This window comes from Dermacentor albipictus, chromosome 1 (assembly GCF_038994185.2).
Source record: "Dermacentor albipictus isolate Rhodes 1998 colony chromosome 1, USDA_Dalb.pri_finalv2, whole genome shotgun sequence".
Lineage (NCBI taxonomy): Eukaryota > Metazoa > Arthropoda > Arachnida > Ixodida > Ixodidae > Dermacentor > Dermacentor albipictus.
This window is the reverse complement of record NC_091821.1, coordinates 161439017-161464711: the sequence shown is the minus strand read 5'-3', so window position 1 is coordinate 161464711 and position 25695 is coordinate 161439017. Positions and strand designations below refer to the sequence as shown.

Sequence of the window (25695 nt, the reverse complement as noted above, 5' to 3'; positions counted from 1 at the left end):
TAGGGGAGTGTGGCTGCTCCAGGCACGGTTGCTGGGGCTACGGAACTTTTGACCAAGATTGTACCCCCTTTGCTTCCATTTCGCTAACTCCGTGGCTCACGCCTACTGATTTTTGCACATGTTTGTGCAGACGAACATGCTTGAGTTTATTTAACTCAAAGCAGACTATTAAAAATGTTTTCGAAAGGTCACAGAGAGCAGCACATGAAAAGCCTGGCGTGAGCGAAGATACCTCTCCAGGAGAGCAGGCGTGGTCTCTACTAAGGACACAATTGCTCCCCCGGGGAAATCAGTGGTGTTATATTGAAGGTAGAGTGCTGTAAGGCGCGAGAAAAGTATAATACGGCATGAGTGACTCAGCACAAGTGCTGCAGGCGCAAAAAAGTTTGTTCGACGTACATCGAGTAACCAAGAAAGCGCCCCGCGACTTCTACAACACCAGACAGAACATTGCCCATGTTTGGCTGCCGCTCACACGCGGCGAATTCCGCGATGGCAAGGCACCACCGCAGATTGTACATGAGATGTCTATCTCTATGGCGAGACCGCAGTCACATGACATTCAGCTTTGCCCACTGCTGCACCCTAACTTGCGCTTTACACAAGGCTGCAGAGCATTTATAGAATCGAAGCTTACGATAGCGAAGCGCGGCTCCATCGCATCTGAGCCAGCTGCGGCTGCATCAGTGTGAGCAAGAAAATCTGATTTTCGCTTAGTAGCTGGCGTTGAAGCAAAGTCTTGCAGTTTTTCTTGAGCCTTCTTCACTTTCTGCAAGTCGTCGGACTGCAGTAGTTTTGCTGGAATGCTGCATGAACACCGCCCGCTGTCAGAACCGCTTTCACCTGCTAAGCCTACTCCGCTGTCAATGGAGGAGGCTTCGGCGGTGCTTGGCACAGATAGCAAACTTTGCCGGCAACTTCCAAAGCTACTGCGCACTTTTGAAAGTTTAACACCCCTCGTTTCTTATTCTGTTCGCTGAGTTTATGGATTGTAGCAAACTGAATTTGACATCATTTCGTGACGGGCTTCGCACGCCCGAGCAGACGACGGCGAAAATCCGCCATTGGCATGGCGTGCTTACAGTCACATGTCTCAGGCGATGAATAGAATTGCACATCGGAACAACTTTTTCGCAGGCTTTTTTTTCATAATTCAGTGCACAGAGTAGTGGTGTCGCGAAAACTAAACAGGAAGTGTGGCTCTTTCAAACAAGATGGAAGATGGCTGCAATTGGAAACTTAGAACGGCAACTGCTCGTCTAAAAAAGGCTCCCTCTTGCGCGTTCATCAGTAAAAGTACAGCTTGCCAGCATGATATAAAACATCATTATGACCAAAATATTGGTTCAAGATGCGTGAAAATTTCTGAGATAATGCATCAGACACTACAATCCAAAAATGATGTTTTCAAAAACATGATTTTTTTCTGCAATTTTTCGGTCTCTAAGACCTCCCCTGTTCAACTTTGTTTTTTTAATTAGCCGTTGTCTGCAACACTTTGTTATGAGGCTGTCTCGTAGAGCTTATGTGCTTTTTCGTTCTCCCTGCACCTCCAATGGCATATTTTGTGTATTTACAGTGTGTAGGCTTTCCTAGTTGTCATACTTGGCTATTTCCTTTACAAAAAAGATAGGACACTCTTATATCACCTGGGCACAGGATGTCTAGGATATGCATTTGATTTGAAGTTTGCAAAGAACAAGTGCTGTAAAAAATGATGTGGTAGCTTGACTATTCACCCTGCAATTAGTGAAGTTCAGTACGGTGCTTGCTCACATAAGTGCAAATTGTACTTGCATTTCCTCTGTTTCATGAACTTTTGTGGTTAACATGTATAGTGAGGTCACTGCTAAGCATACGTGTCTAATATCAATTTTCATTATGTCTTGTTCAAGAGTGCATCATCTGTTTGAGTCACTAGTAAGGGACCAACGTTACTAGACTAGCTTCAGTTTTAAAACTCGGCGCCGTTGCGCGGAACTGCCACCCGCCCGCGCGTTCGTGGCGCTGCAATCGCGCCCGGCTTCACTTCCTCAATAGCCGGCTACGCGGGCGGGCCAGACTAAGCATGCGGTGCAGCGTTGGTGTATTCTGTGATCCGTTGTTGGCGGCGAATTTCAGCAAGCATGTCATCCGTGAAACTGTAGCCTTCGCCGAGTTTCTTAAGAATATCAGCAGACGATGCCGACGTGCTGCGTCTGCAAAGGCTGCAAAGGCCGCTGTCGGAACGATGTCGACAGTTCGACGCACGACTTTTTCTGTGCTCCCAGCAATGCGACGCTTCGCTCGGCGTGAAACAGAGCGATTCCTCGTGCCGACCGGGAACTCACTGCGAAATCAACGGCACGCGCTCGTGCCACTGCTCCCGCGTTCGTCGTCGTCTTCCACAGCTGGCTGTGTGGCCGTCGATCTTTCCAGCGTAGAATTTCACTTCACTTCTGTCGTCGTAATGGGGAGGCCGCGTTTACGGGGGTATGAGCCATTGCTTAAGGGAGTATGAGCCACTCATGGTCATACCTAACGGAAAGATTTAATTTTGAAGAAATTTAATTTCGAAGAATCACAAGCAGCAAATCGCAGGTGAAGGCTGCTAACCACGCCGCCGAGCCAACTCGAGACATCGAATGCAAGCGACAACTGCGGACATACCGTCAGTGACGTCGTTCTCCCTCGCAGCCGATTGTGTAACCTCATAACTGAGAAATACTTTAATGAACCCTCGGGATTAACCCAGTGATAAACACAGGGGCCTCACGTTTCAGCTTCGCTGATTAAGCATCTTCACGGAATAAAAAATCCGACTTCTTTTTTGTGTGTGTGTGGCTTGTGTGTTCAAAGACCAACCTCATCTTTCTTTTTGTAGCGCTTCTTTGGCGTGGTGAGAAGCTTCGGTGGGGATGAAGATCATCCTACATTCACGCACTTTGGCCAGATATTCAGGCTCGTGAGCCTAAACTGCGCGAAACGTTAAGACGACAGGAAGAAACAACAGTTAGAAACGCAGCTTCTGCGCTTGGCTGTATGCGTTTCTTCCTTTCGTGCAGTTTACCCTTCTTTCAGTATTAACGAAGTATCGCGATCAATCTTATTGCTGTAGGTGGATACCGCTTTCTCGTGGTATTAAGGGCGAACGCCAGCGAGCGTGAAACACGCGCAAACTACCTGTCCGCACAACCTCAAGGCTGTGACGAGGCGTCTGCAGTGCAGCCCGATGGAACAGCGTTGCCCTCTGGCGGCTGTCACAGAAGTGGCGACAGCGGCTGTAAGCGCGCGGGCGGGGAGTTTTACAACTGAAGCTAGTCTAGTAACGTTGTAAGGGACCTAGTCTATATTTTGTGAGCACTGTCAGCTTGAGTTTTGACTTGAACATGCTTGTTGTATGTATCACTGTGGAGCTACAATACCTGGCACTCATGGACTAAATGTTACCTTTGCAGGTTGAGACACCTATGATGAACATGATTGCGGGGGGTGCCACAGCCAAACCTTTCATTACACACCACAATGAGCTGAACATGGACCTCTTTATGCGTGTGGCACCAGAACTATATCTCAAGGTTAGTTGATCTTGACATGGTAGGGCTTTCTGGAGAAAAGAGCAAAGCCTATCAGTTGTGATAGTGTTGTGGGGTGGTGATGTCTGCTTTCCTTTAAAGTGTAGCTCTTATGTGACCGTTCCTGCAGTGAGGGGCAGAGCCCAGTGAGAGCGGCCATTTCAGTGATGTGTACGCGGGAAACTGGTGTCATGCGGACCCACACGACCGCTTGTTTCGTACTATCGTCTGCTCGCGTCAGCCTTTGCTCGCGCTTGTTTGGTTTGCCGAGTTTGGTATCATTCGCACTTGTTTCAATTGTCATGGTTTATGATTTTTGTAATCTGATTGTATGCGCGACGCTAATTGTTTAGTACTTTCTGGAAGCCACGCGATGGTGTTGGACTGCTGAGCACAAGGTCACGGGATCGAATCCCGGTCACGGCGGCCGCATTTCGATAGGGGCGAAATGCGAAAACACCCGTTACTTAGATTTAGGTGCACATTAAAGAACCCCAGGTGGTCAAAATTTTCGGAGTCCCTCACTGCGGCGTGCCTCATAATCAGAAAGTGGTTTTGGCACATAAAACCCCATAATTTAATTTTTTTTGTGGAAGCCCTGTGGGCACCAACGATTACACTGGAACCTTTGACCAGTCATGTATAAAAGCTGCCGTGCTTGACCCGCAGATCAGATTTTTGACGATCGCTGACTCTGCTTGCCGCTATCGTTGTGCTTGAGTGTTACTTGTTTTGCTGGGAATGAGTTCACCCAATAAGGAGTTAAATTGGTAACTCACAGTTTCGGCACTGTGTCATTCTTCACTGTCACTACCACGTGACAAGTGTCAGCCAGTTCTTCTGAACAATGAGTGACGCAATTGGCGGAAGTGCTTCATCTGCTGTAGCTGCTAAACTAGCTGCCCGAGCAGAGGCTCGGTGCCGCCGCTGAGAGGACCCTGTCATTCAAAATCAAATTCTTTGCCACAATATATTGCGAATTCAAAACCCTTAAACAGCTGCGCTCAAAAATGTGCATTGTGGAATTTTTTTCCACCCCCCTTGCCCCATTCATTGTACTTGTTGATATACTGTATTTACTCGCATAATGATCGCACTTCTTTGTCAAAAAAATTGACGCAAATTCAGGGGTGCAATCATTATGCGGGTTAAATTTCCAGCGAAAAGAAAAAATTTTTTTTCATCCCGTGTTTGCTGCGGGATGACAACAGGTCAACAAACAGACGGCTGCCGCTATAACAGTGCGGGACACCAAAACAAAAATGTCGGCCGGCGGGGCAAGCCAAATGCGCCGAAAGAGATTTTTTTTTCTTCTCGTGAGTACATTACGTGCATTGAAACAGTTTGTTCCGTATCAGTAATGAATAATATTGTTAATATCGGCATGCTTGCAGCAATAACATAGCCATGTCCACTTTGAGGGGACAGAAACGGAGATGGGCATGCTGCAGAAACTGCAACATTTGTCTTCACTACTATCCTAATACAGTATGTTTCTGCTAAGGGTGGGTGAATATCTTAGCTGTGTTACAAGTGTCGGCATATGAATAAGGTACACTTCTAATGTATCAGTGTAAACGTGGCTACTATCGTTGCCGCTCGCAGTTTGTTGCGTGCTTATGAGTGCAGACGAGAAGAATCGAAAGGCGCCTTTTTTGTTGCTGTTGACCACAACCATTATAAAGCCTACAAATAATAATAAAGCCAAGGCAAGTTTGGTCGTAGCTTTTTTTTTTTTTTTTCATGGAAGTGCAGAAAGTGATGAAAGGAATAAAATGGAGCATCTGCTTAAGAATGTTTGGTACATGCAGATCGCTTTGTATGTCTTGAAGAGTCGTTCATGTAGCATTCGACAGCATTCGACGGATGATAAGCGCGATCATCATTAGCTAGATTTGGCACACGACATATTGCTGCAGCAAGTTCGGGGCACGATCATTACACGGGAAAGAAAAAAAATCGAATTTTGACGACAAAATTCAGGAGTACGATCATTTGCAAGTAAATACGGCATGACTTCTCAACATTGTCATTCTGTGCAGCCACATTGATGTACACTTTGATTGGCAGTTCACCTGCTCGAAACACTAACAATACAATTGCTAAGACATTAATGGGTCACTGTTTCATTTGCCATACTCGCCAAATCTGGCTTAGCTTCCTAATGCATGAAGAAGTATTTTAAAGGAACAATATTTTAACCCTTTAAGGGTCAATCGCGTAAATATGCGGCACTCCAAACAAGTCCAAAATGGTCTATACCATATATTTATGGCGCCATCTGTACATTTAAAAAGTGCGCCAATTTCCTCATCTTTTTTTTTTTTTTCTTTCCTGGCATGTGCTACCATTATGTGGGAATACAGGGAATTTTTTTCTCGCGCCTCTCTCTCTAAGTTTTCGATGCATGGTTTGTTTTAGAGCTAGTTTGCTCAAGCGTGTCTAGGTATATACTACTACTCACGCATTGGCGGGCGGCGATTTGGATTTTGTTCCGCCTGCAGTTTCGGCTTCTTGCGCTAGCAAAACTGACGGCTATCTCGTTACTAATCAATCAAAGGGCGACCACCTGTTTCTCGCTCGTTTAGTGCTCACAGGGGTGCGCATAGGAAGGATGCCACCGTGCATGTGTTTCCTTTTATTTTATTTATTTATTTATTTTGAGAATCACGAAAACTAATTGCCTCTGGTTGGCAATGAGATGAAGATTTGCGGAAGTTTGTCACATTTTACTTTTTTGATGGGCACACAACCACACAGTTTTCTTGAGTGCGCTCACCTACGCAGTTCGATTACGCTATGGATGTAAATATTAGTCTAAGATCAGGAACATTTGAGACTTGCGAAATATTCTCGTGTAGTCGTATTCTAAGCCTTGAACTATGTGTATAACAATGCATCAAATTTTTTATTCTTAAAAGTTTATTTACTTTTTTTATTTTTATTCATGAATAAACAGTCATCACCATCAGCAGCCTATTTTTGTGTCCACTGCAGGACGAAGGCCTCTCCCTGCAATCTTCAAGTACCCATGTCCTGCGCCAACCAATTCCAACTAGCACCCGCAAATTTCCTAATTTCCTAGTTTTTGGAACGAAGAATGTTAGGCATAACTTTAAGAGACAGAAAGAGAGTTGTTTTGATCAGAGAGCAAACGGGTATAGACAGTATTCTAATAGACATTAAGAGAAAAAAATGGCGCTGGGCAGGTCATGTAATGCGCCGATTAGATAACCGTTGGACCATTAGGATGACAGAATGGGTACCAAGAGAAGGGAAGTGCAGTAGACAATGGCAGCAGACAAGGTGAATAAACAGTACATACTGTATTTACTTGCATAATGATCGCACTCATGTAATGATCGTACCCCCGAAATTTGTTGTCAAAATTCGATTTTTTGATTTCCCGTGTAATGATCGCACCCCGAACTTGCCGCAGCGATATGTCGTGTGCCAAGTGTAGCTAATAATGATCGCGCTTACCATTTGTCGAATGCTACGCAAACGACTCTTCAAGACAAACCAAGCGGTCTGCACGCACCAAACATTCTTAAGCAGATGCGCTATTTCATTCCCTTCATCACTTTTCCGCACTTCCATGACAAAAATAAAGCTACAGCCAAACTTGCCTTGGCTTTATTATTTGTAGGCTTTGTAATGGTTGCGGTCAACAGCAACAAAAAAAGGCGCCTTTCGATTCTTCTCTTCTGCACTCATGGGCACGCAACAAACCGCGAGTGGCAACGATAGTAGCCACGTTTACACTGATACGTTAGAAGTGTACCTTATTCATATGCTGATGCTTGTAACACAGCTAAGATAAACGTGCCATATTAGGATAGTAGGGAAGACAAATGCCACAGTTATCGCAGCATGCCCGCCATGTGTTTTTATGTCGCTGGCAGCTAAGCGCGCCCATCTCTGTTTTTGTCCCCTCAAAGTAGACATGGCTACGTTATTGCTGCAAACTTGCCAATATTAACGATATCATTCATTACTGATACGGAAAAAAAGTCTTTCAGTGCACGTAATGTACTCAGGAGAGGAAGAAAAAAGCCGTTGGGCAACTTTGCGGCGCACAGTTCGCCAACTTCAAAGTTCGAGCCGGCGCTTTGACAACCGGAAACTCGCAGGAAGAGGTGGGAGGGGGGCGGCGTGTACACCCAGCGGCAAACGATGGGGGCAGAAGCGCGTGCAGCAAGCGGACAACACGATAAAGGGAGGAGGGAAGAGATAGCAGCGACTGACTGATGCCGCTGACGCCGATAGTGAGTCAACCCCAGCTGCGGAGTTGGTTTCAGGGACAACGCCGCCGATGCCGACACAAACAATATGATACCCTCGCTTCCGCAGCGCTAAGAACCAGGGGGGGGGGACCCTTTCCTCCTCTTTCTGCATGGCGGCGACGGCGTTCTATGCAGTCACGTTATCTTCACTCTCTAGCGGCGTCAGCGGCATCCAGCGGTATCAGTCGGTCGCTGCTAGCGCTGGGGGGATGAAAGGGGGGCGGAGCTGGTTACGAGGCCGACGACGACGACGACGACGCGAAACCCAGGAACGGACGCCAAAGAGCTGCGCTCTAAAACGCGTTTGGCGCATTCGGCTTGCTTCGCTAGCTGCCATATTTGTTTCTGTGTCCCGCACCAGTCCCACACTGTTACAGCGGCAGCCCCCTATATGGCAGCCACCTAGTTGTTGAACTGTTGTCATCCCACAGCAAACGCGAAATGAAAAAAATTTTGTTTTTTCTTTTTATGGAAAATTTAACTCGCGTAATGATCGCACCCCTGAATTTGTGTCAATTTTTTTGACAAGAAAGTGTGATCATTATGCGAATAAATACAGTATATCAATTAAAATTTGCATGGTATAGTAAGCATATGTGTGTTGTAACCTGAGCGAAAAATGCTTGCTGCTGTGCCAAATCAGTTTTTTGTCTGTGCTAGGACCTGCACCAAAAGGTGAAATCGCTGTTCTACCACTGAAATACGAATACTATTATGTTTTGAAAGAATTAAATTCTTTTCACCTACCAGAAGTACAAAGAAAAAGCTTTGGCAGCATGTTACACTCCTGTAACATGTGAAGGCGAAAGCCTGCTGCACACTTCATAGTGCATCAAGTTATACGATTGGAGGGATCAGACTTGTTGCAAGACATAACGAGTCGCAGTGTGAAGTAAACATGTCGCTTTAGGTCGACCTCCTCAGTGACACGTGTGAGCACTTAATACACTACCTAAAGGTGCAGCATGCTTGTCGCGAGTAAGTGTTACAAATGTGTAACGCAAGCCAAACACAATTCCGTTGCATCCTCTCACCAGAGGAAAGCAGCACTCGCAGTCGAATGCCTTGCACTCGCTGCTTCGCACATCGCACCTCGTTTCTCGCTTGGCGAGCATCCTCAGCCGTAGCGTACTTCTAAGGCCTACCGCGCAATATGCTCGGCCTCAAGCGAGCGTCCTCCATTGCTGTCCCTCTCGCTTTGCAGTTGACTGTCGCCACAACTGCCGCCGCCACCGCATGACGTCGCCTACGCAGCACCTGTTTTTCTGTCTGTGCGCACTGCTCATTAACATCTCCACCCTCCGCTTGCTCAGAGAAGGTCATGTGGTTTTTTTTGTACCACTGGACTAGATGCTGCTTTTTTTTCAAGGCCATCATGCAATGAGCAATTTAGGGCTTTTGCCTTAAAAAGAGGTGCATTGCACAGCAAGTAATGTACAGAAAAACTATGCTTTGTGGTCAACAAAATTCTAGTACAACACTTTTGCTTAACAATACCACAACTGCAGTTATTTAATGTTATCATGAAGAAAAGGATAGCTGCTCAGCATGCTCAGGGAGCAGCAACACCCCCCTGCATGTCACAATTCCTTCAGACACCGAAAAGCATCGCTCACTAGACACACTAGTGTCTGGTATTGGCATGTATCTCTTCGCAAGTCGAGCCAACGGCGGGTGCCATGCTTACTCCACCACTCACACAAATCTCCTTTTTGGTCTGAAATTTCATCATGCACATATCTTCCAACCTGTCCTTAAGGCAGTGAAAATCGCTGCTAGTTGATGAGCTTATGAAAGTCTTTCCACAGTACTGATGTGGAAGGAGCCTCTTCAGAAGCTTTCTTTGTTGAGGAAGTCATTGGATTCTTTGATGTTGAAATTTACGATGCTGCTTTTAAAGCCAAGTTTTAACCCAGTTTGCCATTGAACCATCCTGGTGACACACAACTACTTTAGAGCTTGCCACTTGGTCAAATTTGTAATTTGGAAACTGTTTTTTGGCACTTAACCAGATTAGTAGCAGACACGGAGATTTCCACATGGCGGCTAGTGTTGTCCAGATGCATAAAGAGGCAGCGCAGTGTAGGTACTTGAGCTCATAGTGTCAAATAGCCAAAAGCACCAGCAGTGGCCTCGTGACAGTACCCACTGTTTACTTCACTATGCTTCGCTGCATGGCAAATGTGCTTCACCTCAATACATTGTGTATGCTTTGCCGCATAGCATGACTGTACTGCAGTGAAGCTGGCCATCGAGGCATTACAAGACTAATTTTTAGACATGCAAATATTTCAAATTGAATATCCGCACACTGCTAGTATTTGTGTTTTCCTAAATACATTTTCATGTTTCCCAATCTTCAGATGCTGGTTGTTGGTGGTCTAGATCGTGTGTATGAGATAGGCCGGCAATTCCGCAATGAGGGTATCGACCTAACACACAACCCTGAGTTCACCACGTGTGAGTTCTACATGGCCTATGCAGATTACAATGATCTCATGGCAATTACAGAGTCCCTGGTGTCAGGTGAGGGTTCTTTTCTTTTTTAATTTGTTGTGTTTCCGTTTTCACCATTCACACATTATTCATGAAGTTCAAATATCAGAGCTCATAGATATGAGTCTTTTTACCGGTAAACATTTAGAAGCTGTTCAATGAATGGTTTATCATGCTTGTCTTCCTTTCTTGCTACCTGCTAACAGAAAGTGCTTTTTAAATTTGTTACTGCAGGTTAAGTATAAATACCATCTAAGACTGCTGGTGTAGGCATGCTTGCATGCATGTGTTTGAGATACAAATGAAAAGCAGGAATTGTTGGCGCAGTTCGGGAAAGGGGAGGGTGTGAGAGGGCGACAGAGATGAATAATGCAGTGGTGATAGCTTTGCCTATGAGGTACAAAGATCAGCTAACATCACTTTGTGCGTCGGACAACTTGAAAATAATTGGGTACATCGCTGTCCTCTGGCACAAGACAGATATGTGTGGTTTCTGCAGCTACTGCATAGGGACTTGCATTTGCGGACTCCACCTCAAGGGCGTTCATGAAACTGTGCACATTCTTCCACATGCCACCTCATTGATGTAGGCTGTGAAGGAACCCATGAGATGTCTTCTCTGCCCCATTTGGCTGTGGGCAACCAACCAAACTTAGTTTGTCTTGATGGATCATGGGTGAACCATCCTGACACATCAAACACCACGGCATTACCTATGCTAGCCAAGAGTGAGAACTGTGAAAGTGCTTCATCTACACCGCAGGCTCCTTTTTAACTATGTTTGTGGTTAATAAAGGGAAAATCAGCATTCGTAGCGATTGCTATAAAGGAAACCCATACAGGTTTCTCGGAAGAAAAGCCTCGGAGTTGAAGAAAAGTTCGCCCTTGTCTGGGACACGAGCCCAGGACCACCGTCTTTCAGGGGCAGCCGCTCTATGTCTGAGCTAACCAGGTGGCTAGCAGATGGCAGGGCGCAGTCGAATTTGTCAACAACTGAAAGCAAAAGCATGGGTTTGACATGTTTGACGAATGGGTGGATGTCTGATTTTCCTTTTATTAATTCTTCTCTCCACCTTGCGGTTTTCTGCAGAACTATTACATCATATATTTGTTAAACTTCATAGCTAGAAAGTGTCATGACTGTGTTTCCTTTGAAGGGAGTCGCAAATGATGGGGCCTCATAGGACAAAGCCACATAGGAAATTTTGGTTATACATAAGAACCAGAAATTGAAAAGTACTGTCCAAGGAACCTTCTACCAAATGGTTCAGTAACAGTAAACACCTACATACAAATGAAATGTTGCAAGTCTGGTGTGAAGAGACAGGCTACTACAACCCCCCCCCCCTCTCGGAGCCGAGGCTTTCTTCCATTGCCTCAGTCAGCATACATACAAGCAACATTCCTCTCATATCAGAGCCAAGGGCCCACGTGAGGTTTACGTCACAACCCCCACCTTGTCATCTTTTTATTTTGCCCCTCTTTTTGTCACACTGCTGCTGGCTATTTGTGCACTGCACATGGTACCTGTGTGACACAGAGGCAATAGCTTGTGACATTGCCTCTGCTGGTGGGGAGAGTAGTTCCTTCAAGTAGAAGAGCACATGGGCTTTCATTCGAATTTCCAGCTGCTTTCACAGCATACATCAATGCAGGCACAATCACAAATCCATGATCTATGCACCATGTTTGTCTGTTTGCCATGTCCAAACCTGAGAAACGTCATTGAGCTGCATGGCATTGTTAAGAAATTGAAAATAATATGTACAGTGCAGGTCACTATGACAAGGAACACCTGGTTTTTGTATAGAATAAAAGGTTATGGTATTATTTCTTCATCCATTTAACTAAGCGGAAAAAAAGTGGTTCATGATACAAGAACCTGCTCCAGTGGGAATCAGTGAGTGAGGTTCAGACTTGTGCGTGCAAAGCTGTTCACAGTCAAATGATAACCTTGTGCTAACCATATTCATTTATAATTATATAGACATGTGAAGTCTTACAGCTAGCCAAAACAAGCTCTTATCACATGGTATAGTTACATTGTTTTGTCCCCAATATTTGTTACACCCTTTTGTCCCCACTACCAAAGTTAAAAAAGTTTGTTTTTTTTGCTGTTGACTGGCAAAACTGTATACTTCTAATTCACCTGACGGCAGGCATGGTGAAGTTTTTGACTGGCTCATACAAGATCACCTACCACCCGGAAGGAGCCGATGGGCCTGCCCTGGAGATTGACTTTACACCCCCATTCCGAAGGGTTCGCATGCTTCCAGACCTGGAGAAAGCTTTAGGCGCCAAACTTCCTGATCCAGAAAAGTTAGCTACACCTGGTGCGTTTTCCTTTTCTCGTTTCATTCTCTTATTGTTCTCATAGTGGGACCAAAGAGTTGCATAAAAGGAAAAAGATGTGCTGTCATTTCGTGAATAGAAGATTTATTAGGGATGTGCGAATACTCGAATATTATCAAATCTGATGGAAAAGAGAACATTCTAATAATTTGATTCTCAAATTGAATATTTACTATTCAACTTTTTTTTATATTCGATATATGTATTTGATGTAAAGAGCCACGCTTTGTCTCTGCAAACACATCTGCCCTACTGCATGCGCTCCCCGACATCGGCCCGATGCGGGAATCGCGCACATAGTGGCTGGATGCATCAATTCACATAACGGTGCTGCGTTAGCCAGGGCTGGCCACCTCTGTCGGTACAACGTTTGTCCAGATCGACTGGACCAATGGAGACGATAACACGACGCAAACAGAGGGAATAGCAAGAATAGTAGCAAAAGCTGCGCATATTTTGGAAAGTGCGAAAACATTTGCCAAGGTCAAGCCGATTAGCTACTGGAAGGCACACAGATTGCATTGGATCACATTGCGCGATCTTGCCCTGACTCTCCCGATTTTATAATTTTTGACAGGTAGCGAATCACCATGAAGCTGATAATGACAAGTCAGTGCCTACTATGGTCGACCTGCACAACACCAACAATGGTTATGTGCAGAGCTGGGATCGAGTCACAGGATGCGTTGTCTGCACTTTTATCTGCCATGCAGATTGGCCTTACTTGGCATGAGGCATTGAATCGCCAGCCTCGTGCCCCTCTCGTCTCCCTTCCACCCTCTCATCAACGTGGGGTGGAAGGCAGATGGGAGAGGGGCGACAAAGGCATGCTGTGCAAGCTGCGGGGCACAAAGGCGGCTGTGGCGAAGCAGTTGGCATTCAAATTCTTTTCCTGGATTTAGCGTTCCGTTTCCTTTTGGCATCGACCCCCAGTGGCCAGGTTTTATTGTTCTAGCTACTAATGCAGCATGGGAACATAGCAGTAAGTGATTTATTTTGCCATAGAATACCAAAAAAATTCACAGTGCAGCAGCTGCTCATTGTTACATCCAGATATTGCTTAAACCAGTAATGCAGTAAGTGGGTTTAACAGTAATTCTTTCTATCTAATTAATATATTAGGATGTTTGTCCCCTCTGCTTTTCTTGTGCAAACCATTTGCAACGTTTATCGGTTATAAGAATGGGATTTTTTGGGCACTTGAATATTGTTATAAGTGGCTTCGACTGTATTCGAGACTCGCACACCCCTAGTGTTAAGAGCTCATGCTATTATATAGTACAGGAGCAGTTTCCCACGTGGGTTTTACAGTTTGTCTACAAAAGGCTTGCGTCTGTATCATAGGAGTGTGTTGGGGGAGGGGGGATTTTTTCAGGCATTAGTGCTCCTGTTCTTCTTTGCTTTGATTGTATTGTGGTTACGTGTGGGCTTAGTTTTTGCGCACCATTGTCTCTCTGTTGGCTCAGTGCTTAACATAGGATAAGTAGGGCTCTGATGCATGTGTCTGGACTTGCAGAGTCCGTGGCCCTGTTGTCCAACTTGTGTGTCAAGCACGAAGTGGAGTGCCCACCACCCAGGACAGCAGCTCGGCTTCTGGATAAGCTGGTCGGCCAATTCCTCGAGGAGCAGTTCGTAAATCCTACTTTCCTCTGTGATCACCCAGAGGTCAGTGTCCTTCGTGCCTGCATCTGACAGAGTGCTTGTGTTTAAAAAAGCATCATAAAAGCAATGTTTAGCAAAAGGAAGACAATTGAAGAGTGTGTACTTTTCTCTGTTGTGTCATACCACCGTGCAGAAAATATAGAAGGCTGCGAGTATGTGTAATTACACCAGACAAAGCAGAAACCTCATTACCGTAATGTACTTTGTGAAAAATTTATTTTCTTAAAAGGCAGCTGCATCTTCTCAGTTTGCTGCTAAAGAGCAAGCAAAGTTTTCTCGCCAGCTTGACATAGAATAACTTTCAGTTACCGTATTCACCTTAATAAAATAATTTACCCGAGGTATACGTAAGCATAAACCTACGTACAACTAGTACCGCATACTCTCTAGCCATCAAGACTACCATCTTACGAAAATGTTTGGGCTTAGATGTATGCATTTGCTTTGGTTTCTTTATTTCTTTGTGTCTTTATGTGCAGTTTTGCTTTCTTCCATTCATGCAATGATTTCCTATAATATGGTGTCAGCTTTTTATCTCAAAGGTTGTGCACTTCAGTTACGGGGGAACTTTGGCTGCGGATGGTGCCACTGGCCATAGTGGCAGCAAGATAAACTAAACAAGAATAAGCAAATCTGAAACACTAGAGCATCACAGTACAGGCAGGTCGTCAATTTATAGAGGAGGTTGTGGCTTTAGGTTATGCTGATTGTGTTTACTGCAGTATAGATATTCCTTTCACCTCTGGTTCTTTTTATTATTATTATTAATAATGCAGATCATGAGCCCCCTGTCCAAATGGCATCGCAGCGTCCGTGGCCTGACTGAGCGTTTCGAGCTGTTTATTGCTCGCAAGGAAGTTGTTAATGCATACACAGAGTTGAATGACCCACTGGTTCAGAGGCAACGTTTTGAGCAGCAAGCCAAGGTAAGCGTGAAGCTTCTTACCATGGTATATTTTGCAAAGTCTGCCAACAAAATGTTCTTTCAAATTCTTTTTCTGTGCAGTCTACTTAATTGTGTTATAATTAACAAGTCTAATGGTTATTATCTAGAGTGCCCTTAAAACAACGAGATAAGAGTGTTTACAAACTTGTGCAACTGCAGCAGCTTCTCTTGTGGGGCCGTTCGCAGGGTGCTACACATTTAGACAGCTCAGTCACACAACTGTAGCCCATATTCTAAATTCCCAAGAAGCCACATATTAAACTCTGAAAAATAGAACTGATGTTTTGACGTTTAAGCATTTGCAAAATTTATGGTGCCTTAGCATGCTGTGTACAGTCAAACATCAATATAATAAAATTCGCTATATAGCGAACTATTTTCATTTCTTGATCTTAGTTCCATGGAAAACCATGCATTTATTTTCGTGACTTAATGAATAATTTCGTGACATAGTTTCGATTTAGCTAAGCTTTCGACCCCTTTAAGCATGTACTTAAAGTCTGTAAGGTTAGTAAATCTAGCAAAAAGCTATAAAAATGTCGGCCAAAGCAAAGTTTATCTCAAGCGTCCTTCCGCAAGAAAAGTTTGAGCAGCAAAAACGCCAACAAAAAGCATGTGCTGGGATGTGGTAGGCAGGAAACACTGCTGCGCCATTTGTCGTGTTGTTAAACAACTCGTGGAGGCCGCGAGGTGCGCAGCAGGTCGCAGCGCTTGGAGAAACATGAGGGCTGAAGATTCCTTCTGCGCAAGTGGAGTGGCGAGGAAGTGAACGCTATGGAGGGAGGGGGGGGGGCGGGATCATAAAGGCACATCTACATGCCCTCTCCTCCTCATGTGTCCTTTTGCAAGGCGAGCACCCTATCTTGGAGGTAATCTCTCCACACCCAGCGAAAATGGCGAGCTGAGAAGGTTGATGCCGTGATGCGCATTGGGTTTCCACACGTGCGTCTGGTGTTGGCGTCCGGGTAATGGTGGGCACGTAAAGTTTCCGTGACACGGTGCGGAGCGTTTGCTCACATTGTGACAGCGAGTTCGTGGTCGTCGAGTGAGATGTGTTCGTGTTTGCTTGAGCACGCCGTGACACTGATAACGCTACGAGCCTTACTTATGTGATTTGTCTCCTTGCTCTCGCCATCTATGCTCCGCCTTCCTGGCGAAACTGTGCCTTCCTTTCTTTCCTTTTTTTTCTTTTTCTTTTTTTTTGTTTTTGTTTTTTGCTCAGGATGGATATTCATATCTCCTATTTATTTGGAAGTGCTGGCTGCAGGCTCTAAGCATGGTCATGGCATCTAAGTTTTTAGGTGCTGCGCGATGCAACGCGCGCAAAGCTCCAACGCCGTGAGCCACGTCGATGCATTGCTATCGGCGCGATCTGCACCACATGCACTGACGCTCGTGACCACGCTATTATGGCCCGACCTTCTTGCAATTTGGTTACAAGTGCTTACTGACAAAATACTATCCGCCTGGAATGCTCTGGAAATTTGTGAAGTTGTTTTTACTGCTTAAAATTTAAAACCTGGAATTAACGAAATTCACGATTTAGCAAAGTTTTTCAGTGCAAGTACAACTTCATTGTATCGAGGTCTGACTGTACCAGTATACCTTTGCTTGCTTCTGAGGCATCCGTAGCTTTATGATTGTATTGTCACGTCCACTTGTTCCACATATCTGTAATAGCATTTTCTTGGATTGCACAAAACTAAAAGGCAAACTGCAGCTAACAAACATATTTAATTTTATACAACATCCTGTGCCACATGATTAGAAATAGCTTCAAGAGCCAGTATTTAACCATTGTTTGGGATATGTAAGAGACATAACTGCACCATGTAGGCAATATGATGCTATATACAGCAGAACCTCATTGATGCTATGTTCCTGTTACATACGTTTTCCAGGCACCAGGGTTTGAAATTGAGAACACACAAAAAAATGACCCAATGGAGTTGCACTCATTTTTAACTGGTTCATACGTTATGGAAAATACAATTTTTTGGTGGCACTGTTTAGTACATTGCCAGACTGCAAACGTGTGGTACGTTTTCTGGCCGCTAGATCCCTCATGTAAACAAGAAAATATGCGAGGCATGCGTGATCGAGAACAGTATATAGCTGCCCAGACTGCAATCGCCAGATTGCAATCGTATGATACGTTTTCTGGCCGCTAGATCCCCCATGTAAACAAGAAAATATGCAGAGCATGCGCGATCGAGAACAGTATATAGCATCCCGCCGCGGCAGCTTTACTGCAATACTCACCCACCCGTCTCACTTGGAAACGCCAGTGCACACTCAGTTTCTCAGTTCAGTAGTAGCAAATCTATTCCGGGGTTGTTGCACATGGCATTTACAGCTATCACCGTCAATCCTATTGTGATAAGCATCTTCGCCTACTGTTTCACAGCACGTGGTGCCATCGGAAGGGTAGTGCACAGGCGATAACCGAAACACGCCACCATTCCCTGCTGCAGACTGCAATTGTATGTGTTTTGTGGCTGCTAGAGCCCATGTGAACAAGAAAAGGCACGAGGAGCGCACGATCGAGAACAGCATATAGCCACCCGTCTCACGTGCAAACCACGGCATGCACAGTTTCTTATTCGGGTACCAGCATATCTCCACCCCAGTCATTGCACGCCGCACTCACAGCTATCGCCACCAAACCTATTGGATAAGCATCTTCCTATCTGTTTTGCAGCGCGTGGTTCATAGTGCCATTGGTTAGGGTACTGCATGGTTTTAGTAGGTGATAATCCAAACACCCTGCCAAATCAAGCACCCACCAGCTCAATTTCGTTTCAGTTTCCCGTCGCCCTCTTAAAACACCACGCAATAGGAAAACAACAAAACGCGTCTCGGGCTGCCGGATTACCACCAGCTCGACACGCATCGGCATCTCATGCCGCAACGATCCGCGCAATGCTTCACATTACATAGATGTCAGCAATAGTTGAGTCTGTCAAATTTTTTGGTTACTTCGATTCGTACATTTTCCCAGTTAGTACTTTTTTCTCACATATTTTTTTTTTTTTCGAAAACGTATGATCGAAGTTTCACTATATACTGAATGAGAAGAAAGGAAACTGAGGGGTCTGATTTTGGCAAGTCACATTCACATAAAGCCAACAGATCATGACTACAAAAAAAAGCATAGGGTTTTTTTCTTTTCTTTTTTTTAGTCTTTATTCCTGCATTTAATAGGCGAAGCCTTGAGGCAGGAAAGGGGTGCTCTGTGGGGGAGGGAGACCGGTGCTCTCTTCTTGCTTGAGGTGGAGTGGTCCCGAGGTCGGCTCTGCAAAGAGTATTTAATTCAAATGTAGAAATTATAAATTAATTATAATTAATTGAACATGAAAGTGGACAAAAAGAAAAGCAACTGGCTGCAAGTGGAATACAAAGCCACATCTTTGTATTACCTGAGCGATGCTCTTCTTAATTGAGCTACCGTGACACCATTTTCCAGTCCACTTTCTTGGGTATTTATGCATGTGTACTAGAGTTAACCCCGGAAATGTTAGCCAGTGCTACCACTCACGGCCTTAGTGGCGGATATTGAACATCTTTTCTGCCACAAGGCGTCACACGTACAAACTTGGAAGAGCGCAACTAACCAGTAAACCCTTGTATGCTACCTGAAAGCATCAAAGCTGTCGGAGACGAGGCCCTCACTATGTAATGAAAGAGAAGAAAGGGGCCTGGTTTTTCCAAGTCACAGCAACATAAAGTGAATGGATAATTAATATATTTGTGTGTATACAGTCGAATCCACTTATAGCGATCCTAGATATAATGATCTATTGGTTATAACAACCACATTTCAGGGCATTTACGGTTTTGCGACCCTGCCTATGGAAACTGCTTCCAGATACAACAAAGATTATTTAAATTGCCGTACTGTTACAACAAACAATTCGAACTCGGTCACAGTAAAAAGAGGGCGCACATGATGCAGGAAAGCACAGAAATTCAACCAAACTGGGCGCACGGCAGCGCGAGCCCCACTTGACTCAAACCGCGACAATGATACAGCCTTCGAGATGAGCGAGCGACTGCCATGCACGGATTTAGGAAGCCACAAAGAAGGTCACTCCCCACCTTCAGGGAGGAGGTGGAGTCATACGACATAAACAGCATGGCACGTGGCATGCACTGGCACGCGCACTAGTGTGATATAGGATGCCATGAAGGCAGCATCTGAAGCGACATAGGTAACATTATTTAATGACCCTTGTGTAACTGATGCGCAGTCATAATGCTGAGACCACAATGTACAAAACCTTCGCAGTAGTTTCCGAAGTTTTCTTTCTGGCCAACTGGAATGCTTTAATCTCTTATCCAGAATATGGTCATGTTTCAGCTTGTAGTAAATTATATCACAAGCTCTCAAATAAAACATGCTGGCTGCACTTGCACTTTTGAAATGACAAGTGATTAGAACAGGACACCATTTTGAAAGGGCTATATGATGCTGCATTTCGTTCTTTAGATGAACGTTTCTACAGAAATTTGCAGCTAAGCACGGTAACACACCAGGTACAAAAATGACACTGAAAATCTGGCTTTCAGGCCAAGGTGGAAGAAGAGAGAGGTGATCCGACAGCGGCGCGAGGCGTGGCCACTTAGTGTGGCTTCTTGTAAAGGGTCAGGGCACAATTGCAAAGTGTTGGGGCACAATTTGAGGGGTGCTATAATTGATTTCTTAGTTGTGTTAGGAGTACAATAGCCAAAGTAAACTGCATTCTCTTGCCTTATTTTTATTGTAAAAGAAGCTATGCCCTGCATTATAAGCAGGTCATTTATTTCGTTTAAGGAAACAGGTAATTATATACTTAAATGGTTAAAACAAAAATTTTAAAACAGAAAAGTTAAAGAAACACAACCAGCACCGCATGTCTTTGTTCCCTTAAGCAGACTCACACGGTTGCAAGCACGTTGCAAGCTTGGGGCATAACGACGGTATGGACTATGCGCCGCTGGATATTTAAAGCCACATAGAAGTCACTGACGATCTGCCTTCATTCGATCACTCAACGGTCAGCCGTTTGCACCAAGAGCTTTCACATTTGACCCCTCAGCTGGCAGAACAGCGCATGTAGCTCACACTAGCTTCGCGAGCTTTCTCAATTTGTGCGACTTGCTGCTGTCAGACCTTCTTTGTTTGCTGAACTGTCGCATCCTCATCACAACATAGTAATTTAAACGATGCGCTGCAATATCTACTTTGTGCTCAGCACATGGAAATCCAACGCAATGCGTACCAAGCATTTCATCGATGGTGAGGTTGTAAGCATCAGGCTTTTCAGCGTGTTTCCGGAAAACTGCTTCAGCTCTCTCCAGCATTTGAAATATGTGAGCAGCCGGGTGCAGTAGCCAGCCTCGTGTCTTGAGGTTTACAAGAGCAGCCTCTGAACGTGTGTCGAGCTGACGACGCGTCTCTCTCGTCTCGTAAATGACGGTATTTTGGCAGTAAGCAGCATGAACCTTTCTACCTGCTCAGAATTAAGCGTCTAAGTAATGAAAACGGGCATATCTTTAGGCATGGGTGTTTCAATGTTGACTGAGGTTGTAAACTATCCACGCTTGTGCCGCTGCTCCATAGGAGTGCCAGCAGAATTGGCGGAGAGCAAGGCCCCCTGAACGACTGGGGGCCTTGACATGGTCGTCAACGACCATGTCAACGACACATTGCATTTGCCGCACTGACTCCTCTTTGGTGCTGCGCTCTGTGCCTGCTGTGCCTCGCGAGAACTGGCGGTTTGCATCCGCAAAGATGTGCAACAGCGCACGCTTACTGGGCTCCTTCATAGACGCCTTAATTTGCAGACGCCACTTGGTTACTGACAGTGTTTGAAAATGCCTCGATTGACTGACATTGAGATCGCAGCAGAAGTAGCGGCCAAACGAAGACACTGCTGAGGTTGATCCCGCAAGTGCTGATGTTGCCCCCCTCCCAACTTCAACTGAGGCCCTAGCTGCTTTGGCCCTTTTATGCCGCTACTACGGCGCAATAGAGGGCACCGGTTTATCGCTTGTGGATCGTTTAGTCTATGTTGAGGATTCCGTGTTTAAGCACACGGCTGCCAAAATAAGAAGCAGGCTACAGTGCTGCAGTACTTTCAGCCAAATAAATAAATACTTTATGTGAGGCTTCAAGTGAGTTGTGCCACGATTGGGACGAGATCGGGGATCCTTGTTTGGAGTCCGTGTTCGGTTGTGCCGTGCACGATTGGCCTAGACCGTGCCGACTTCGCACGGCTGACAAAGTCGGTGTGGCCTACGCTAATTACGTGCGTCACAATCGACCGCGCGCTCCCGGCTTACGAAGTAGGTAGGCCTAAGCCAACTGTGTGCGCGCTTTGAACAATGGCCCCCAATCGTGCCCTTCGTTCATTGATTTATTTGCAGAAGCTTTTGACCCATTTTTTACCTTATTTTATGTATCGAATTCTGACTATATCGAACTATTTCGCCATCGCAGCGCTGTTCGATTTATTGAGGTTTGACTGTATATGCAGTCCATGCCCGTTACAACGGATCCGCATGCAACATACTTTCGGATAAAACAGACCATTCTATTAACTTAGTTTACTCTGCCTATAACAGACTTCTTTTTCTCCCTACTTTAATTTATGTGGCTTCTAACTCCTTTTACTGCATCAAATGATCTTAAAAGGTAATAGCCTCCTTCAAGGAAAGATTAACAAAATTGCTGCTAGTGCTAGAAAAAAAAATGAAATGTGGGCCATCGAAAATGTGTGGTCATTCTAGAAGAAAAGTGTGTATGCATTACTGAACTTAATAATTTGAGGAAAATCATACCTCCTTCAGAGAGAGGGCAAAAACTGGTTTCGAGCAACAGTATCCTGAATGACACAGAAGGTTTGGTGAACTTGACAAATTACCATGGCACGCAAATGCACTTTGTAAGTTTGAACCTCCTCGGGTGAACCATATGATAAGCCGCTTTTTGCTTTTACATGCAGCTCACAACCAGTGACTGAAAATGTAGGTTGTGAAGGAACACGGGCTGGCGACTGCTTGTGCGTTGTGTTCTACTTTGAGCTTGAGATTACGCTTGAAAAGGGTGTACATTTGCTTGCAGCTAAAATATCCCAATGTGCTTGAAAATTTGGGGAACTTGAATTGTGCAGGATAAAGCAGCTGGAGATGACGAAGCCCAGTTGGTGGACGAGAACTTCTGCACTGCCTTGGAGCATGGGCTGCCACCCACTGGGGGGTGGGGCATGGGCATTGACCGAATGGTCATGTTCCTCACTGATTCAAACAACATCAAGGTATGCTCCCTTCACGTGTTCTTGGAGCTTCAGCTAAGCATTAGATCAGCAAGAACAGATGTTGATGAAAGTACTGTATTTACTCGCGTAGTGGATGCACCTCCAACTTTGCTACTTTGTAGTTCCACGATCGAACGGCCGTGAAGTAGTTTTTTGGAGAGACTACAATCTTTGAGTCTCGCACGTGTGTTTAAAGAAAGTGCACTTAATGCTTAGCGCACCCGTTCCGCCAGAGCTGGTATAAAAGCACCTCGAGATTCGAGAGAGGAAAAAATGCAACTGGCCCTCTGCAACATACACAGTTTACGTACTTTACGCTGACGTAACAGGAGAGCGTGCACGCAAGATGTTCGGCCTAGAGTTACTATATATGCTACCATAGCATATACAGTAACTCTAGCGCGGCCGGACGCAGCGTATGGGAAAGCCTATCTACATCTGTATGTGTAGCAGATAGTGCTCTGCGAAGAACTGGGGATAAGGCAAAAGAAGACCGTCTAAGTGAAGAAGGGGCAGCTGGCACTTGATCGGCATAGCGGCCATAGTCGGGCGTAATGTAGAATTCACGTGTCTGTGGCCCGCATTTCTGCCTGCCTTGTGTTTTGATGTGTGTGATGGGCCTCAAGTTGAGTTATACGCCTGTTGTGGGACCTAGAGTTTATCTGCTCACACAACGGAGACGCTGATCGGACACCTATAAACTTTGACATGCCGATCAACAGGACTGTCGAGGAAAGAGACGCACAAAGCAGGCTTGTCAAAACAGGTGCGCGCTTCAACGTTATGCTTGGGATAACGGCAGACGGCCGGAAGCGGCTGCGAGGACGAGCTGGGGCGCGATAGGAGATCGCTGTTCGGAGTGCGTGTTCAGTTTCGCCGTGTGGCTGACGCGTCAGTTCTTTATTCTATGGTGGAACCACGATGCGGATGAAGTGGCTCGCGACCTGAACGGCAGGTCTGGTGGTTTCGATGCGGGGTGAATTTACGGTTTGCAAATCGTAGGCATTTATTTTTACTGCAAAGATCAGTTATGCATGTTCCAAATCATTGCCATCCTAATTTTCAATTTTTGCTGTTTCAAAAATGTCTCCATAAAATTTACCCCGCATAATGAATCCAACCCCCAACTTTGCTTTGCCATATTGGGAAAGAAAGTGCATTCATTGCGCAGGTATATACGGTATTACTAATTAAAGAGCTTTGCAGAAGTTGAGTGCAAATGCAGCCCAGGAACTTGATGTTCTTTAGTATTGTGTAGCTTATTTGCACCCATGTTTATATCAAATGCTTGTTTCATGTTACAAGTCCAAATTGAGATACATTTTTCAGTGCACAATTCATAAGCTTTTGATACTGCGTGCACAGTTAATTTCCATATAGTATAGATTTGTGTTCTTTTAATAAATATCCTAAATACCTGCAAGGTATCTTTTGCTTCTGCACCAGGTGTTTGACAATTGAAGGCATCTTCCTGTAAGAGTTGGATTTGAATTTGCAGCTTGTGAATACATTGGCAATTAAAAATGTAGCTTACTTTATTTTCGTTTCGATGGGAGTGAAATGCAAAAATGCTTATGCAGTAAAAAAAAATGGATCTTTCATAGCCACTGTGTTTCTTTTAAAGTTAATAAATTAATCAGTAAATTGTGTGCATAGAGCACCTCTGTTTGTTTTTCTTACTTTGTGCTTGTTACCGTATGTATTTACAAGTCAAGCAATGACAAACAGAAATTTTCGTCATCCTTCCCCAGTTGCGTTTTAACAAGATTGCGCTTCTACCAAGGTGAACTGAGGCTGACTAAGAAACGAATTGTGCTGCCTTGCAGGAAGTGCTGCTGTTTCCAGCTATGAAGCCAGATGACCCTCACAAGCACCGTCATGAGGAAGGGGCTGAAGCTGCCAGTACGTCTGGAAAATAGACCCAGCCAGACCTAGCATACTGCTGCTGATGAAAAGTTTTGCGCAACAGCTGCTTTCCACACATACAAGGTCTCACTGCTCAAGAGATTTACCCCCATATAAACGAAGGGGACTTGACTTGAAGCTCTCCCTCAACTTCACTGAGTAGAGAACAGCACCCCACATTGACTGAAATAGACATTGCTCTTTAGTAATGCTCCTTATTAGTTTCTACGTGTAATTACTTCAGAAGCACCATTTCCCTTTGACACATTTGAGTAGATGATGATTGTGCATAGTTACGAAGCTTTAGCTTGAAAATTGCCTAGGAGTGTTGTCATGGTGCAATGACCACTTCAGTAGTGGGTTGGCATTGCCCTCTACTTTGTGGAGCTGAGGTGAAGTGCTGAATGGAGGGAAGCGATCTGGAATGCAGGGATGAAGTTGGCTTACACTTTTTCTGTGGAGTATGAAAATATAACTTATCTGAGAACTGGTTTTGGTGAGTGTGGTTCTTTCGTATGTCACCCAAGTATGCACTTCATGTTCACTTGCACAACTTTCAATGTGTTAGCATTCTTTGGGTATTTCATGCACTTTTCAGGGCTAGCTGTATGTTTGTATATAACCGTTTTCCCACCTACCTGGGTCACTGGCAGATCATGATCAAATGGGTAGTGCATCGGGATGCTGTGCTGAGGTAACATAGTTCCAAGCCAACCATGGCACCAACTTGGGTCAGTGAGCATGTGGCAATTTGCACACACGTGCTGCTCTTAATGAACCTCTTTCACGTCGACATGGGTCATTGTAGATGCGGGACAGGGTAGGTGCCGCTGTTGTACGAAATTCTTTGACGCCAATATGGAGCACTGGGTCATGCCAGTTGGTCTGGGATGAGGGAACAGGATTCACAACCAATGGTCATACTACTGCTAACTGGCCATTGCTGCAAGCAGCTGTTGTTTAGCACGGCAACATTGGCGAAATTGTACAGTGACCGCCTCATATGCGGCAGGTACTACGGTGGGTTCAAGCCCTGCTTCAGCCGGAAAGCCACTGAATCTAATGCATTAGCATTCTTAGGATACTTCACGCACTTTCTGAGGGCTATCTAACTATCTGTGTATGTTTGTATCTGTTTTCCCATCTACCTGGGTCACTGTGTAGAATGGCTAGCACATCAGGCTGCTTTGCTGAGG

General features: G+C 45.0%; 1 protein-coding gene across 2 annotated transcripts in view; it reads left to right on the top strand.

The window, feature by feature from the left end:
- Nucleotides 1–24991, top strand: part of LysRS (Lysyl-tRNA synthetase) — a 51975-nt gene extending 26984 nt beyond the window's left edge. For both annotated transcript variants that reach the window (XM_065443535.1, XM_065443527.1), the window contains 7 exons: nt 3438–3557; nt 10204–10366; nt 12496–12669; nt 14205–14353; nt 15127–15276; nt 22451–22594; nt 24421–24991. In XM_065443535.1, coding sequence (XP_065299607.1) covers nt 3438–3557; nt 10204–10366; nt 12496–12669; nt 14205–14353; nt 15127–15276; nt 22451–22594; nt 24421–24513 — 993 coding nt within the window. In that variant the 3' untranslated portion in view covers nt 24514–24991. The remainder of the gene's footprint in view (nt 1–3437; nt 3558–10203; nt 10367–12495; nt 12670–14204; nt 14354–15126; nt 15277–22450; nt 22595–24420) is intronic.
- The last annotated feature ends 704 nt before the right edge of the window (nt 24992–25695 follow it).